Source organism: Equus przewalskii, chromosome 9 (genome assembly GCF_037783145.1).
Source record: "Equus przewalskii isolate Varuska chromosome 9, EquPr2, whole genome shotgun sequence".
In the NCBI taxonomy this organism is placed as follows: domain Eukaryota; kingdom Metazoa; phylum Chordata; class Mammalia; order Perissodactyla; family Equidae; genus Equus; species Equus przewalskii.
Window position 1 is genome coordinate 50,971,092 of NC_091839.1, and position 15,846 is coordinate 50,986,937.

The 15,846-nt window shown below is 39.4% G+C and overlaps 1 protein-coding gene across 2 annotated transcripts in view; it reads right to left on the reverse strand.

The window, feature by feature from the left end:
* Positions 1–254: 254 nt before the first annotated feature.
* SIM1 (SIM bHLH transcription factor 1) overlaps positions 255–15,846 on the reverse strand; it is a 69,208-nt gene continuing 53,616 nt past the window's right edge. For both annotated transcript variants that reach the window (XM_070556746.1, XM_070556747.1), the window contains exons 11-12: positions 7,942–8,344; positions 255–5,659 (exon numbers count right to left, since the gene is read on the reverse strand). In XM_070556746.1, coding sequence (XP_070412847.1) covers positions 4,929–5,659; positions 7,942–8,344 — 1,134 coding nt within the window. In that variant the 3' untranslated portion in view covers positions 255–4,928. The remainder of the gene's footprint in view (positions 5,660–7,941; positions 8,345–15,846) is intronic.

Sequence of the window (15,846 nt, forward strand, 5' to 3'; positions counted from 1 at the left end):
TACATTCCAAAGTAAAAGTTCAAATGACAGATTTATACTACGATGTCACTAAAAACTATACATTGCAAGATGATATTTGAAATATTGGCAATCAGTATCTTCTTTCACAAATATAATCCTTTTTAGAACATGTCAGTCAAAAAACAAACATAAAATATTTTTATCTTTTTTGAAGTGCCTATTCATATGTTTCATTTTTTGAAATATTTCCCTGTGGAAAAAAAACAGAAAAAAAGTTACAGTACTTCTAAAAATTTGTGTACGCCGATTTTATTTCTTTTGAAATGTAAACACACCAGGGATGTTGGGTGTAAATTCAACTATGATTAAATGTGTTGCAGATCAGCAAATTAGGACAAAGTCTCTACTATATATGTTTATGAAAGCAAAGTCCCATGCAGCAAAATTGCAATAAATAAAACTATAAATGTTTGGTTTAAAATTATTAGGATTTCTTGTGTGAACCATCAGTTATTAAGGAGCACAGCAGAAGAGAATCTTGCTACTTGCTTTACAATTGTGTGTATGTGTGTGTGCGTGTATATATATGGAGCTGACACACAGGCACACACACATACAGCCTTTCTGCATACAGTCCTAGACAAGGAACTCCAAACAAACCCCTATTTGGATATGGTCACGATCTCACTTTTTGAGTTAAGCACTGCCCGAACAACTCTTGTGCACAAGAAATGAGCACCACACGGAAATTCTCCCCAAGAAGATTTTCTATGTAATACACCCTTAGCATGTGTCCATAGCTGTTCTGTCATTCATTTGAAGTGTAGAACGACAATGAATGTTTTATCCACAAAGCATTTCCCAGTAAGAAGTAACCAAGAGATTTTCCTATCTTAGAGTCAAATTCCTATTCACAAAAACTGACATGTACATGAAAGGTGAATCACTTATTTGGAGAACCATAGGATTTACATTCTTTACTGTCATTCGGAAAACAGGATGTAATGTCTATTCCTGTGATTTGAGTGAATTGGGGAGCCAAATTTGGGCATTCAAACTTTTTAAATAAAGAAGAGTATATTAAAGTGTAAGCTATTCCACTGGGCAAGGTGACCCCAAAATGGCCAAATCCTCAGTTTTCCAAATATCACCATTTATTCAGTCACTTCCAAATGCTACTAGTACTAAGAGAATTGCACTGAATATCTTAGTAACATCCTGCTCTTGAAGAAGAGAGAGCGAGCGAACCATAAAATATTACATCTGTATTCAGAATGTCTCTTTAGCTGTAGTGTCTTCTATCAAACTTATTTGGTCTAGGTCTTGGGGGGAAAAAGCCTTGCATTTTATTTTAGAATATCTATGCATATTTTGCGAGTGATCTTTTATTGAATCAATCCTCATCCCCCATTAAAAAAAGAAAAGAAAATGGAGCATATTATCCTTTTCTAAAAGATCCTATTAAAGCTTATTATAAGTGGGATTCTTTGCCCAGAGGCAGCATGTGGCAGTGGGGTGTAGAGAGAATTAAGAATAGTACCCAATGGAAATATTGTGGCCCTATAAAATATAATCAAGAAAGAATAAGTGGTTTTTCTGTATAAACACTGAAGGCAAATCATTTATTGCATTCTGTCTCAATTTGAATGTCACATCAGCACTGTGCCATATTATCCTGTATCAGGCGATTACAGTTTAGAAAAGCTAGCCCATTATGTTCAGCATAGTCTGTCAAAAGACTTGTGGAGCAAAGCACACCCAAGCATCTGATCTGTAGTGATTGTGACATTAATATTATGCATCCAAAAATAATACATCAAATCTGTATATTCTCAACAATAGTTTTAACATAATTTCCCCAAGGAAGACTGGGGAAATATTCCTTTATTTCTTTGGTCATCCAAATTTTTTAATTAGGTAGCGCAGGCAGGTAAAATGGGCAATAAAGATACTCTTACTATTACCGGAAGGCATGAGCTTTGTATCATCTAATGAATTGCTACATTTTGTACTGGTAATTGGATATAGCACATTTTTATGAATCCTCAAGGTGATATAAAAATCATACTTCTCTATTTCAACAAAGTATCATGATTCTTAGCATTTAGCAAAGTTGTGGAAATCAAGGATTAAAACGAAAGCCAATTTAAGTTTAATTTTAACTGATTAAGTTATTGGGAACATACATATTTTACATCCCATATTTTAAAAAGACATATTTAACATCTTCATTATGAGGAAATAGGTTCCTGCACAGAACAAAATAGTGTAGATTATAAATACCTTTTAACACATCTATGTGTATATCAAAGTTTGTCATAAATTGTCGACTTATTTTGGGTCATTTTGTAATAATCACGCCACATTGCAAAAAAATGTTGGATATATAATACTGTGGGCCTGTAAGGCATTATATGTAATGTAATGAATCTGCTACTATAAATTATTGACATGTAAATTAAATAAAGGGTTAGGTATTTAAAACTGGACCGATCTACCAAAATTTTTAATCAAGATGTAATTTAGTTAATTCTGCCTTCATTTAAAAATACTGGTCATACTATTTTAAAGAGCATTATTCTTTCTGATTTCCCCTATTTGTAGAGTTCATTAACTTATTTCTTTCATCAATTAACTATCTTTTATATAAAAATTCCACTGAAATTTCTTTAGTGATAATTTTTTCTTTCACATCATTCTCCTTAATTCTTAAGATTCTATTTCATTTATAGCATCTGTTCCTGACATTTTCAGCAGAATGCATATCCACCAGTAAAACCCATCTGTATAGATTCCCTTTCCAAAATACACCATGTTCTTCAGATAGTTGTGTCTTTGAACTATTTATCCATCTACAGAATCTTGCAAAAACTTTAGCATTCCTAAAACGTTACCTCATATTGCAAATTGATTGAAAATCCATTTTAAATATTCCAGGGGTTTCTCATAAATATTTTTCTCAAAATTATTGAATACTTTTTCTTGTATAGTTCAAAGTTTAGTTTTTATTGTTCTTCAAACTTTTTTGAAAGTATATATGATAACCACTAACTTTCTCACTTACCTGAACTTTGTCTATTTACAGCACAAACGTTGCTCTGTCACACCCAAGAAACAATTCATTTCTTTTCTCATATACAAACAACCCAGTATTCATCTCTGAGATTATCCCATTCAGATTGTCACCTACCTATGGACTGCCAAATAAGTGTGTGAAATGATGAAAATATAGCACTAATCCCTGAGTGTTCAATGTCATGTTCTGCCTTCAAAATTACAAGTCAAGTTCTTCCAATACATTCCCCTCCTTGAATATGGTAAGAATTTCAGGCATGGGACTCCTCGGAAATATTATCTATGAACCCTCTCTAATCACTTACGTCACTTTGCTTTGATTCCTAGAGAATAGCGCATTAAATAATTCTTACTTATTTTTCTTCTCCCTCAGCAGTTTCTACCATCTACATTTTGTCTGAATCTAGAAAGTTGACTGTAACCATCCATGTCTAAAAGAGCCCATGCACTTGCTTGAATTCCAAAGCAGGACCTCTGTATGAGTGCAGAAAAGCCAGGGTGATCAGCCTTGACAACTCACAGCAGAGAGTTAACTGGTTAACAAGCTGAGTTCTGCTGCACCGATGAACCACACAACCAGAGGACAGGAGAAGTGCCATACAGACAAAGACACTGGGGTCCAGGCGCGGTGAGGGACACACCTAAATAAGCCACAGGCAAGGTCAGAGCTGGAATGCAGAGACCTTGGCATCTAGTCTGCTGGTCTTTGTACTGCATCACATGAGCTTAAGACCAAGTTTTTGTTGTTTACAAACAATAAGGAAAATGAATGCTTTGCCTGCTCCTTCAGTCAGCGGACTCCTCTTGTGCTTTAAATCACTTGTCTATCAACCCAAGCTTTTATCTCAGACTTTCTCCTGAGGCTTTCCACATGCTGTCACATTTGCACATCTGTGCTTTGAAATGTTTTCAAACACTTACACTGCTGTCATATAGCACTTCACTGGTTTTCCTTAGTTATTTTTTACACTTAGCCTTTTTTCTCGATGAATCGGTTTGAACTTTTTATTGGGGTGGTTTTATAAGCCCCAAATATGCTGATTATATATTCTGAGCCTTAAATTGTTGGTTTTGAGATATCATTCCATTTCCTTCTGCCTCTGGCCTTTCTATCCCCACTAAACTAGTTCCAATTGAGCACACCAGGTTTTTGATGTGTGTCCCAACATCTCAGTGCTTTGACTTAGAAAAACCCTTATTGCTATGTCAGTGTGATCCTGTTCCTTGTCTAACTCCAAAGGTGAAAAATCACCCCTTCCTGATTGCTTCTAATGGGTACCAGGTGAAAACTCATTCTTGTACCACATCCAGAACCATCTCCCTAATTTACGCTTGAACCAAATGAGCTGGCTGGTTGAAACCACAAAGAAGAGACCAGTTTACAAGATGTATCTCTCTGTGTCTTAGTTATTGTGGAAATGGAAATTTAGGAAGCTTAACGTGCTGCGGTTAAGGAAAGTTGCCCATTTGGGGTGTATTTATGGCATCCATCTACATGTCTGCATGTAAAGTGTGCACAGCAGTTTGTGGATGGCGGTCTGTGTGTATGAGGGTTGCTGGATCGACACAAGGCAATGTTGTCCTCCGTCAGTCCTTTCACGTGGTGTATGTGCTCACTTAAGCTACACGAGTATTTTTCAACGCAAAATTCATCTATTCTGGTTCCCATATAATTAGAGGGGCAATTTGTATATTCACTTTAGCTCCCTTATCTGTGTATAACCCTGAATGCTAGTGCTGTTTTCTTTGATTTCACAGGAACACATGTCAAATACCCAGTAACTTAAATTATCCTCTCTAACAATCTGTGGCATGGTAAATGCTGGTAATGGGGAATTAAATTATAAATATGTTTCAGAGCTCCTTAAAGAACAAAATATTTTAGAAAAACATCAGCTTCCATTGGTTATTATAACAGATGTTCCCTTGTGTCCTTGTGCTGGGTCTGGCTGCATTCTTAGATGGGAAGTTACATCAAAGTGTGAGCCATTACAGCCCAAGGAATAGTTTCTAATGGTTTCGCTGTCATATAAGTGCTCCAGGGCATACCCAGTTAATGTGTAAGCATGCTTATCAAAATACTGCCGGTGAGAGCCAAAGCAGTTTGGAGAGACGGCAGGATGGTCTCCTGCTGTCTGATGAGGAGACATATCCGAATGCAGAAAGTCTTTAGCTAGGATCAAACTGGATTTTGAAATGCGATCCGAATTGGGACTACTTATCCGAGACAGTGCGGTGGGACTGTTGTCATAGTCATTTTCATGGGGGCTCAGCATCTTTCCCTCTCTCTGCTGGATGTGGTCACATGGCGAAGTGTTGGCAAGCGCAGAGCCCTGGCAGACTTCGCCTGTCGGTGGGGGCTGTTGGTAGTTTGCAAAACAGAGGGAGTGTTTTTTCCCAGCTCCATTAATGGAAGCCAGTTGGTCTGGGGGTGCTTTCCTCAGCTGCAATCTGTTCTCTTCTTCTTTAATCATCTGCTGGGTGGCTCTTATCAGAGTTTCAATTTTGCTAGGTTCGTGTGGGCTACTTTGATACTGTTCAGTGAGGTATCGGTCACCTGATTCACTGGCAGACCCCGGGTCTGGAGAACTGACCACACTATCTTCATCCCAGTGACCTCGCCCTAGAAATCAGAAAAAGTAAAAAGTAAGCGGTCTCGAAATACACCCCCAAAAATGTAAGCATGTTTCTTTTTAAAAGGAATCTTATGTCTTTCACTTTTAATATATGCACCAATATCTGAAACAGACACAGGCTCACATGACAGTGTCAAAGGACTCTACCGGACTTCATAGCTCTCAGCGGCTTTTAAGTGCAGATGAAGTTTATAACGAGTTTTTTAGAAGGTAAACCTTGTTGGTGGATTGTGAATGCCAATTAGCAAAAGGGTGTTTATACTTCTCCACATATGCACATCATTGGACCTGTCTGGCAATACATAAAAGAAAAATGCATAGCATTTGGCTTATGTTATTTTCTAGAAAAATATGATGTTAAATTGATGCTTAGAAAATGACTTCAACTGGGTTTGAGAAAGATGATAATATAGGTTGGACTATTTTCTCAATTACAAATAAATTACCTAAAAATGCTAATATTGCTAAATGTATCTTCAGTAGAATTACAATAAAGCTCTGTTATTTTTTAAATTATTTGAGGGTTAAAAAAATATATAGTCAATATGTATAAATGTGTTCATGGATATATATATCTTGTCCCAGTCAAAAATATAAATATTGTCTTCTCAAATCTAGTGGCAAAAATCTCAGTTTGACACATAATCATATAGTAGATCCAGAATCTTAGACTATTTCTGAAATAAGGTGAAAAATAAATATCTAAAATGTTACTAACAACTTGTTCTGAACCAAGGAGAGAGATCTAATATGGAGGAATAGTTCATCCAAAATATATTCAATAAACTATTCTCAAAACAGTCTGAAGTCAATATGAAAAGAGAGAAGAGAAACGGGAAGGGACGCACGAAAACTATGAACTGCTTAATGCAGCAGAGAAGCCCCGCATCACACCACTCATTGCTTTCCTTTTCCCTTTTCTTCTGATTTTATTTCTCCCATTTTCTTCTAGACGATGTAGGTTAAGCCAGGATTTTCACTTCACTCCATTCTTTGGCAAGCAATTGCCCTTTGCCCTGGGCTTCCATTACCAGTCTACCAAACTAGAGAAACTCAGAGTAAAAGTGGAAAAATAAAAAGCAAAATCAGAGACAACTTAAAATCATTCATCGAAGGCAGTCAGTGCCCCGGTGGTATCTGACCAGTACTGTATGAGTAAGGACAACATTGTCTACATATTTCTCATCCTAAAGACACAGCAAGAAGAGTAATATTGCGGCTATTGGATCACTCTTAATGTCACTGACTTCTAATGAAATGAGGGTTTCAAAGACCTGCCTGGACTCAAGAATTTGGTCAGGAATGGACAGAATTGGCTCTCCTTGCCCAGGTTACTTTGAAATGAACAAAGAGCACTGCCAACGCTGAAGGCTTTTAACTGCAGAGCACATTTCCAGGCGTTTGTAAAGCCACGTAGTAATCCCCAGGTGAACGTTTCCGAGGGTTGGTTCTACATATCCCTCCATCCTTTACTCACAGGGGACCTGGTGGGTCATCATAATGATGGGGGAAAGGCACAGTTACTGGCATTTAATGCCCAGAGGGCCAGAGAGGTTAAACATCCTGTGATGTTAGTGATGGACCATAAATCAGAAGGGCCACGGGGCCACCAGTGGCGAGTGGTTAAGTTCACGCCCTCCGTTTCTGCACCCAGAGTTTCACCGGTTCAGATCTGGGCACGGACATGGTACCATCCCACATGGCACAGACAGAGGCACTCACAGCTAGAACATACAACTACGTACTGGGGGCTTTGGCGGAGAAGAAGAAGAAGAAAAAAGAAGATTGGCAACAGATGTTAGCTCAGGTGCCAGTCTTTTAAAAAGACAAAACAAAACAGACTGGCCTTCCCCAACATGCCAATAGTGGCCTCATGGAGAAACACTGCTAAATGAGCCCAGAACTACTTAAGTCCACATTTGAAGCATGAGAATACAGAAGAAAATAATACCCAAGAAATTTAAATGGATACACAAGTTCAATAGACTTAACAATTCACTTGAACTTAATTTCTATACTTTTTTTGATGTTAAAAATGGGAATCATTTTTACTAGCCTGGAAAAATAAACGCATTTGGCAAACATTAGCAAAATTAATACACTTGAAAGGAGTGGATTTGGTTTTCAAAATCCCATTGGTGTGAGTTTCTGATTTGTCAATTCAAAGGAGCAGACCCATTGGGCGGTCACGCCGGCGTCACACCTAGAACTTTATAAAGCTGTTCAAGGGGCCTGCGGCGAGCGCAGGAGGCGTCTCAGCGGCCCTTACCGTGGAGCCTGTGCACGGAAGCGATGTGAGGCATGCTGTTTTCGTAGGCTTCTCTGCTTTCTGGGGAGGCCTTGGTCAGGGGCAAGGCTGCGCGAGAGCCCCACCAGGGCTCCCTCCCGGCCTGCGGCGTTCCCAGGAAGTACCTGCCTGCCTCGCACCGGCCTCCCTCGCAGGCCGGGGTGTGGAAGTGCCTGTCCTCCACCAGCCTGGAATGGTCGAGCGCAAAGCCGTAGCAGAGGGAGCTGCGATCGGGGAACTGTCTGTAGGCGCACGCGGCGTCGTGCTGCGAGCCCGGCCTGTCGCCGGGGTCCAGGAGCTGCGGGGAGGCCGTGTCGGTCAGGGGGCTTCCGCCCCACTGGCTGTCGTGATCGGATTCCGATCTTTCCGTGTGAAATCCCGAATACTGAAACCGAGAGGGTGAGAAAAGCACATGTCAAAAAAAAAGAAAAATAGCGTTTTTCTCTGCAGGCACCCCCAAGGTCATATTGGACTTACGGTACCAAAATAAGACTCACTCTGGCACCACGCTGGGCACCCCTGACTCAGAATCACTTAATCAGTCATGGTGCCGCCAAAGAAAATCCTTTCCGCTGCTGAAAGGAGAAGATAAAAATAATAACAAACACGGACTGAACTAAGTACCAAGCACTGTTGCAAGTACTTCACGTGAATTACCCCACTAAGTTCTCATATTAACCCTTTAACGGAGCTATTAGTAACCCATTGTATGGAGAGGGAAGCTGAGGCCCAAAGGAGGATGGGGGTTTGCCCAAGGCCACAGGGTCAGCAGGTGGCAGAGCCAAGACTCAAACCCAAGTCACCACCGAAATGGTATTGCCAAAGGGAGAGTCCAAGAGAGCTCCACATGTTATTTCTATTTGCTTTTCACATTTTGTCTTAATTAAAATACAAAACAAAAATAAGGTTTAAAGGCGCAGTGTGCAGCAACCTCACTCTTCACACTGGGCTGTTAACTCTCTGAGAGCCAGGCTGGGTACACGACACGATAGTTTACAAATGCTTACCTAATTCAATTGCAATACAACTTGGAAAAAGTCTTGTCCCATATACTGGGATGTGTCTCTTGCTTTCTACAGTAAAACTTCATATATGCATAGGCTCATCAGGAAGAAACAGCTGCAGGCTACGCCGTGCCTTGTTGGAATCATGCTGCTCACCTGGGGCCGGACTATGTGGTCAGGTGTTGAAAGAAAAGGTAAAAGCTTGGGCAAACCTCCCTAGATGTGCTCGTCTGAAGGCCCTCATGAGCTGCTGAAATCAGTAACGTAATCATTTCTACCAGGTTTTGGTTACCTAATGCCAAACACAAGTCTAGGGACTATATAAAGATCGTCTGCTAGAATAATAATAGATGCTGTTTTTTGAGAACTTACTCTGTGTCTGGCAATGTGCTAATCACTACGTATTACATCACTGAATCCTCATAACCACCTGGACAGTTCTATATCTCCATTCTATAGAAGAGGAGACTGCATCCCTGAGAGTGTTAATAAGATGCCACGCCCTCCCTCCCCCCCAACCCCGCCCCCCCGCCCCCAGTCTATCTGGTATCACAGCCTGCGCTCTAAACCATGACTTTACACTTGAGAGAAAACACTGCTAAGGAAAAGAAGAGAAAACAGTGTCCAATGTTAGAGACATTTCCAGAAAAGTGGCAAGAACTGCTTTACAGGCTCTAGAACCAAAATATAAGTCCATTTTACATTTTCTTTCTTACCCCAGAAAAAAGAGGGATGGGTGTGTGTGGTAGTATGGGGGAGAGAGGAGAAACTCCTAGGCTCCACACTTTTTCACTTGTCACATGCTGGTTAAGCGAATTTTACCCAAGATGAGACCTTCACAGGACAAGGCAAACTCTCCCCTCCACACTGGGCCCACCCTGAGCAGGAGGAAGAAACCTGACTCTTCCCAACTCAGTGCACACAGGCTGTTGGGCGTAGGGTCTCTTGAAGCCAGGGACATGAGGTACAGAGGTTCCTCTGGGGAAACTCCAAAGTATGCTAATAAATACAGCATGCTCAGGACAGAGTTCTATGCAAATTCCAGGTTCAAGATTTTTCCATTACCATTTCTAAATGTCCTTAAGTATCTGCCAAATGTACATATGGACTATCAGCATATTCCATCAAGAAAAAAATGGGAAATCCTACTTCTTTCCAGGCAGGACCGTGGGATATAGGACATGGAGGCATTCTGAGCTCTGTTTCTCTATATCACACCTCTGCAGGCCTGTGCACACCAGCCTCTCTTTTCACCAGATGCCACCTGCACCTCAGCAAGTGAGGGCTGCACCCCTTCTCCTCACTGAGTGGCGATCCAAGTGCAACACGTTTGCCCTTTGGTAGCACACTCCATCGACTTGCCCAGGAAAAATTCAGATCATCAGTGCAATTCTGAGCTAGGAATTACCCAGACTCTGCTTGTTTTTATAAAAGTATAAACCAGGCCTATTTCTGAAGTACTCCAGTCAAGACTTTTGAGCCCTGTCGAGAGGGGAAAAAGCTTTCCCTGAGTGTATATGGGAAAGTGCTATTGGCGCAGCAGAGAAGAACATTCTGTCCTTCGCTCACAAAGAAAATTCAACACGAGGCAACCCTGGCATATACGAGGTACACATTTCAAGAGCACCCAAAGAAGAATTTGACAGATAAGCCTCTTGTCAATAATCAGGAAACTACACCGGCAAGTACACTGCCCTTCACGCAGGCGGGAGTCGGTGGTTCAGTTAGACCAAGAATTGACACTGCCTTAGATGTGCCATAAACCTTTGTTTGTAACACCTGTAAACTCGCACCTGTGTGCACCATCAGGGAGGGCCACGTTCACCGCTTTAAAATGAACTGCATGCTGTTGAGAACACTACATTGCCTTAATTTGATCTGAAATATTTCAGGCGTTCGTTAAGTATTTGAAGAAAGAGAAGGCAGAGGCAAGGAAGGCAGACAGCCAGTCTATGCAGCGTGTGCAGCACAATAAATGAATGCTACAGAAGAGGGCTCCTGGTCTTCCTCATACCTACTTTTGCTACATCTTAGGCAAGTTATTTAATTTCTTCTGTCTCAACAGGAAAAGGGTCATGATGATACTTAAACTAGCAAAGTCTGAACCAGAGTTGGGGGCATTTAATGGAAGAGGCACTAGGGGCAAGGAGCCAAGAGAACTTGGTTCCAGGTCCATCCCTGCTACCAACTCTCAGAGTAAGGGAAAATTACTAGGGAAAATTACTTTTCCTTTCTTAGCCTCATCTGTAGAATGACATATTGGGTTAGATTACACTTTCTCTAGCTTTTCTTTCTGGTCTGATATTCCATACGATACAATAATTAGTTAGTATCTTTTCTAGTGTTGAAACATATGATTCCTATGCCTGTCCCCCTATTTCACTTATTTAAAGAAGATAATTATTTAGAACTATAATCCAAGTCCAAGAATTTTTATTGTCATGGTTATAAAAAGAAAGTTATTATGTAAGTTACAGTTTTACTACAATGTCAATTTTTCCCCAAGTATCCCATTATGACACAAGTTTTATAGAGATTACGATGCATTTGGGTCAATAAATTATTCCATTCTAGAGGCTTCTGAGTATGAAGGGCAATGGCAGCCACTTGAATCTGCATCTCTCCACACATCCTGCCCCCAGAATCTATAAGGTCATCAAGGAGCACAAATTAAATCACATGTGACCCATGTTGTCAGCATTACTAAAAGGTAGAGAATATGCCAAACTTCAAAGTATTTGTAAGTCAAAAAAGAAAAAGTCCAACAGCAGCTGCTATGAGCCTGTGGGTGCAGAGAGAAGGGTAAATGGAGGTTTAGGAGACTCCATGAAAAGAAAAGAGAGAGAGAAAGGAACTCAGGCCATTGGCAAAATGGACAAAATCATCTTCAGAAAGAAAAAGCACAAGCGCATGCCCAAATATGAACGTAAGTCAGTAGCTAGCGGTTAACAGCACTGGCCACAGGAAAGGGAGCCAAAATCAAGCAAAACTCAAAGTGGAAGCCTCCCACAGGGGTCGTTTCCATAAAAGAAGGATGCCAGCTGAGAGTGGGCAGTGTCCCTCCAAAGCACAGCAGTGAGAGAAGAGAAGGAAGAGGAGGAACTTAGGACCCATCAGACAGGAAAGAAAAACACCAGACAGGTGAATCCCAGCTTTCCTCCTGCCCCTCTTCACCACCATCATCACCCATTTAAAACTATGTGCTTCACGAAACTGGCAGGAAAGGGTGCTGTTTACCTGCTAACCCGACCCATGAAATGCCAAAGACTAGGGAAAAAGTTAACCTCCCTATAAAACTTCTGTAGGAAAAAAAACATGAAAATGGAAATACCTACATCCCAGTTGATAAAATTTCTTGCCAAATAACCAACCATTAAACAAAATAAAATAATAAAAGCATGCTCCAAACTGAAATAATACCCTCAACAAGCATTTGGAGACACACACACGGGCACACACAGCTAGAATCAGAAATTTTAAAACTAAGAAATGGACCAAAACAAACTCAACAACAACAAAACAGGAAAAAAATGCAATAAAAACTGACGAAATTCAAAGAAATTGAATAAAGAATAAATTATAAGTTGTAAAAAGGAAAAGATTTTAATGAAAGTATAATAAGGTAAATTGAAGAAAGGCCGGAAAACATATAAGGAAATAAAAATTGGAGAGAAAAAAATAAAAGGATCAGAGAAAATAATTGAAAGAAGATAGAAAAACTTCAATATATACATAATACTTATATCAGTCAAAGGAACTAAATTGCTAAAACTATTTGAAAAAGAATAAAGTGAGTGGATCTGTCTACCCAACTTCAAGACCTACCATACAGCTACAGTAATCATAACTGTGCTTTTTTGATGGAGAAATAGATGCACAGATCAATGGGACAGAATAGAGGACCCACACATGTGCCCAACTGATTGTTGACAAAAGTGCAAAAGCAATTCAATAAAGGAAAGATAGACTTCTCAACAAATGGTGCTGGAGTAATTGGACATCCATCGGCAAAAATAAAATGAACCTCAACCTAAGTCTCACATCTTATATAAAAATTAGCTCAAATTGACCACAGACTTAATTGTAAAAGATAAAATTATAAAACTTTTAGAAAATAATATAGAAGAAAATCTTCAAGATCTGAGCTGGGTAAAGAGTTCTTAGATTTGACATCAGAGGTACATTTCATAAAAGAAAAATTTGATAAATTGGACTTGATAGAAATTAAAAACTTGTGCTCTGCAAAAGACTCTGTTAAGAGGATGAAAAGAGGGGCTGGCCCCATGGCCGAATGGTTGAGTTTGTGCTCTCGGCTTCGGCGGCCCAGGGTTTCACCTGTTCGGATCCTGGGCATGGATGTGGTACCGCCCATCAGGCCACACTGAGGCAGCATCCCACATGCCACAAGTAGAAGGACCCACAACTGAAAAAATATGCAACTATGTACTGGGGGGATTTGGGGAGAAAAAGCAGAAAAAAAAAGAAGATTGGCTACAGTTGTTAGCTCAGGTGCCAATCTTTAAAAAAAGAAAAAGAGGATGAAAAGGCAAACTTCAGACAGGGAGAAAACATTTGCAAACCACATATACAACAAAAGACTAGAATCTAGAATACGTAAAGTACTTCCAAAATTCAATGATAAAAAAAAAATGGGCAAAAGACATAAAGAGACATTTCATCAAATAGATATGCAAATGGCAAATCATTAAACGAAGGACATTCAACATCATTAGCAACCAGGCAGATGCAAATTAAAACCATGATGAAATGTCATTACATACCTATTAGACTGGCTAAAATAAAAAATAGTAACAACACCAAATGCTGGCAAAGATGCGGGAAAACTGGATCACCCATACATGGCTGATGGGAATGTAAAATGTACAGGCACTCCAGAAAATGGCCTGACAGTTTCCAAAAATCTAAATGTGCAACTACCATATGCAATCCTGGACATTTTTCCAGTTAAATAAAAATTATATTCATACAAAAACCTACACATTCATGGCACACATACATTCATGGCAGCTATACATTCACGCAATAGCAGCATCTTAATACTTCTAAGTACTTTTTAATTGTCTATTTTAAGAAAAAAATCATTTTTAATTGTGGTAAAATACACATAGCATAAAACTTCCAATCTTACCCACTTTTAATTGTACAACTCAGTGACATTTAGTACATTCACATTCTTAGGCAACCATCACCTCCATCCATCTCCAGAACTCTTTATCTTGCAAAACTGAAACTCTATACCCATTAAACAATAAGTCCCCTTTCTGCCCTCCCTCCAGCCCCTGGGAACCACCATTATACTTTCCGTCTTTCTGAGAGAGGAAAAACTAATAAGTCCCAGGGACCCCCAAACTGGCCTGGGGTTGGACGTTTCCAGAACCTAGCCACCTCAGAGATCTTTCTGAAACTCTTATCTAATCATGTCACTTTCTTGCTTAAAAATATTCTTTTTTTCTGTCTTTCTGTCTATACATCACGTAACATAGCAATACCACCTATATGAAGCAGAAACTATAGGAAGGCAAGGATGAACAGAGACACATCCTAATAGTAGGAGACGAAGACCCTGCTCTCAGTATAAGACAAGTAAAGTAGATTTTAAAAACGAAGGAAAGACTATAGAAGACTCAAAAACAAAACCTATCAGTTGAGTGTTTTTTCTCTATATCAAACTTTACACACTAATAATACAGAATAAATCTTCTCAGTGCATATGACTAATCATCAAAATTGATCAAATATTAAGCCACAAAGAAAAGCTTAGTAACTTTCACAAAGTAGAAGTATTATAACAGCACTCTCTGACCTCAATAAATAAAAAATAGAAATTCAAAATAATTTTTTTAAAAAAGCCCTTCCACCTGAAAAAAAAACCTATTACATAACTCTTGGGGAAAATAGAAAATACTACATATCTGGATTTATGAGATACACAGCTTTAGACACCCAAGTCAATAAAAATGAAAAAATAAAGATAAATTCAACTCTCAATTGCAAAGCTAGAAAAATAACAAAAGAAAGTACAATGAAAAGTGATCAAAGGACATAAACTAGGTATTCACAAAAAAGTCTAAAAATACCCCTTAAACATAGGAAAAGATGTTTAACTTCTTAATAAGATAAATGTAAATTAACACTGAGATACCATTTCTCAACTACCAGAATAGCAAAAAATTCAAAAGCTTGATGATACATTTGTGGCAGAGTGTGGGGACACAGACACACCCACATGTTGCCTGTGGGCATATAAACAGATACAACCCTGATGAAGGGGAATTTGGCAATACCTAAAAAAAACTGCAATTTCCTGCTTCTAAGGAATCATTAGACCAAGGAACGCACATTGAAGTATTAAGGTTTAGGGAAAGAGGCCTCATATATGGAACCTACTCTAAAATGGTTCAGAAAAAATAAATAATGAGGGAAAACGAAGAGGAAGAGATAAAGCAAATATGGCAAAATATAAAGCACTGGTGAACCTAGATTTATTATACAGGAATACTTTACTATTCTTGCAACTTTTCTTGATGTGTGAAATCATTTCAAAATAAATATTTTCTTTATTTTATTTTATTGTGAGGAAGATAGGCCCTGAGCTAAGATCTGTGCCAATCTTCCTCTATTTTTTAGTATGTAGGCTGCCAGCACAGCATGGCCACTAAGAGAGCAGTGTAGGTCCGTGCCCAGGAACCAAACCAGAGCCACCTAAGTGGAGTGCACTGAACTTAACCAGTAGGCCACTGAGACTGGCCCAGAAGGTGTTTTAAGAGTGGAGAGATAGTGAGAATGATGATCCATTAGAATACATGCAAGTCCTGTCTGTGGATGGTTCTCCATTGATTGTTGGTCTCTCTACTATTTTCAA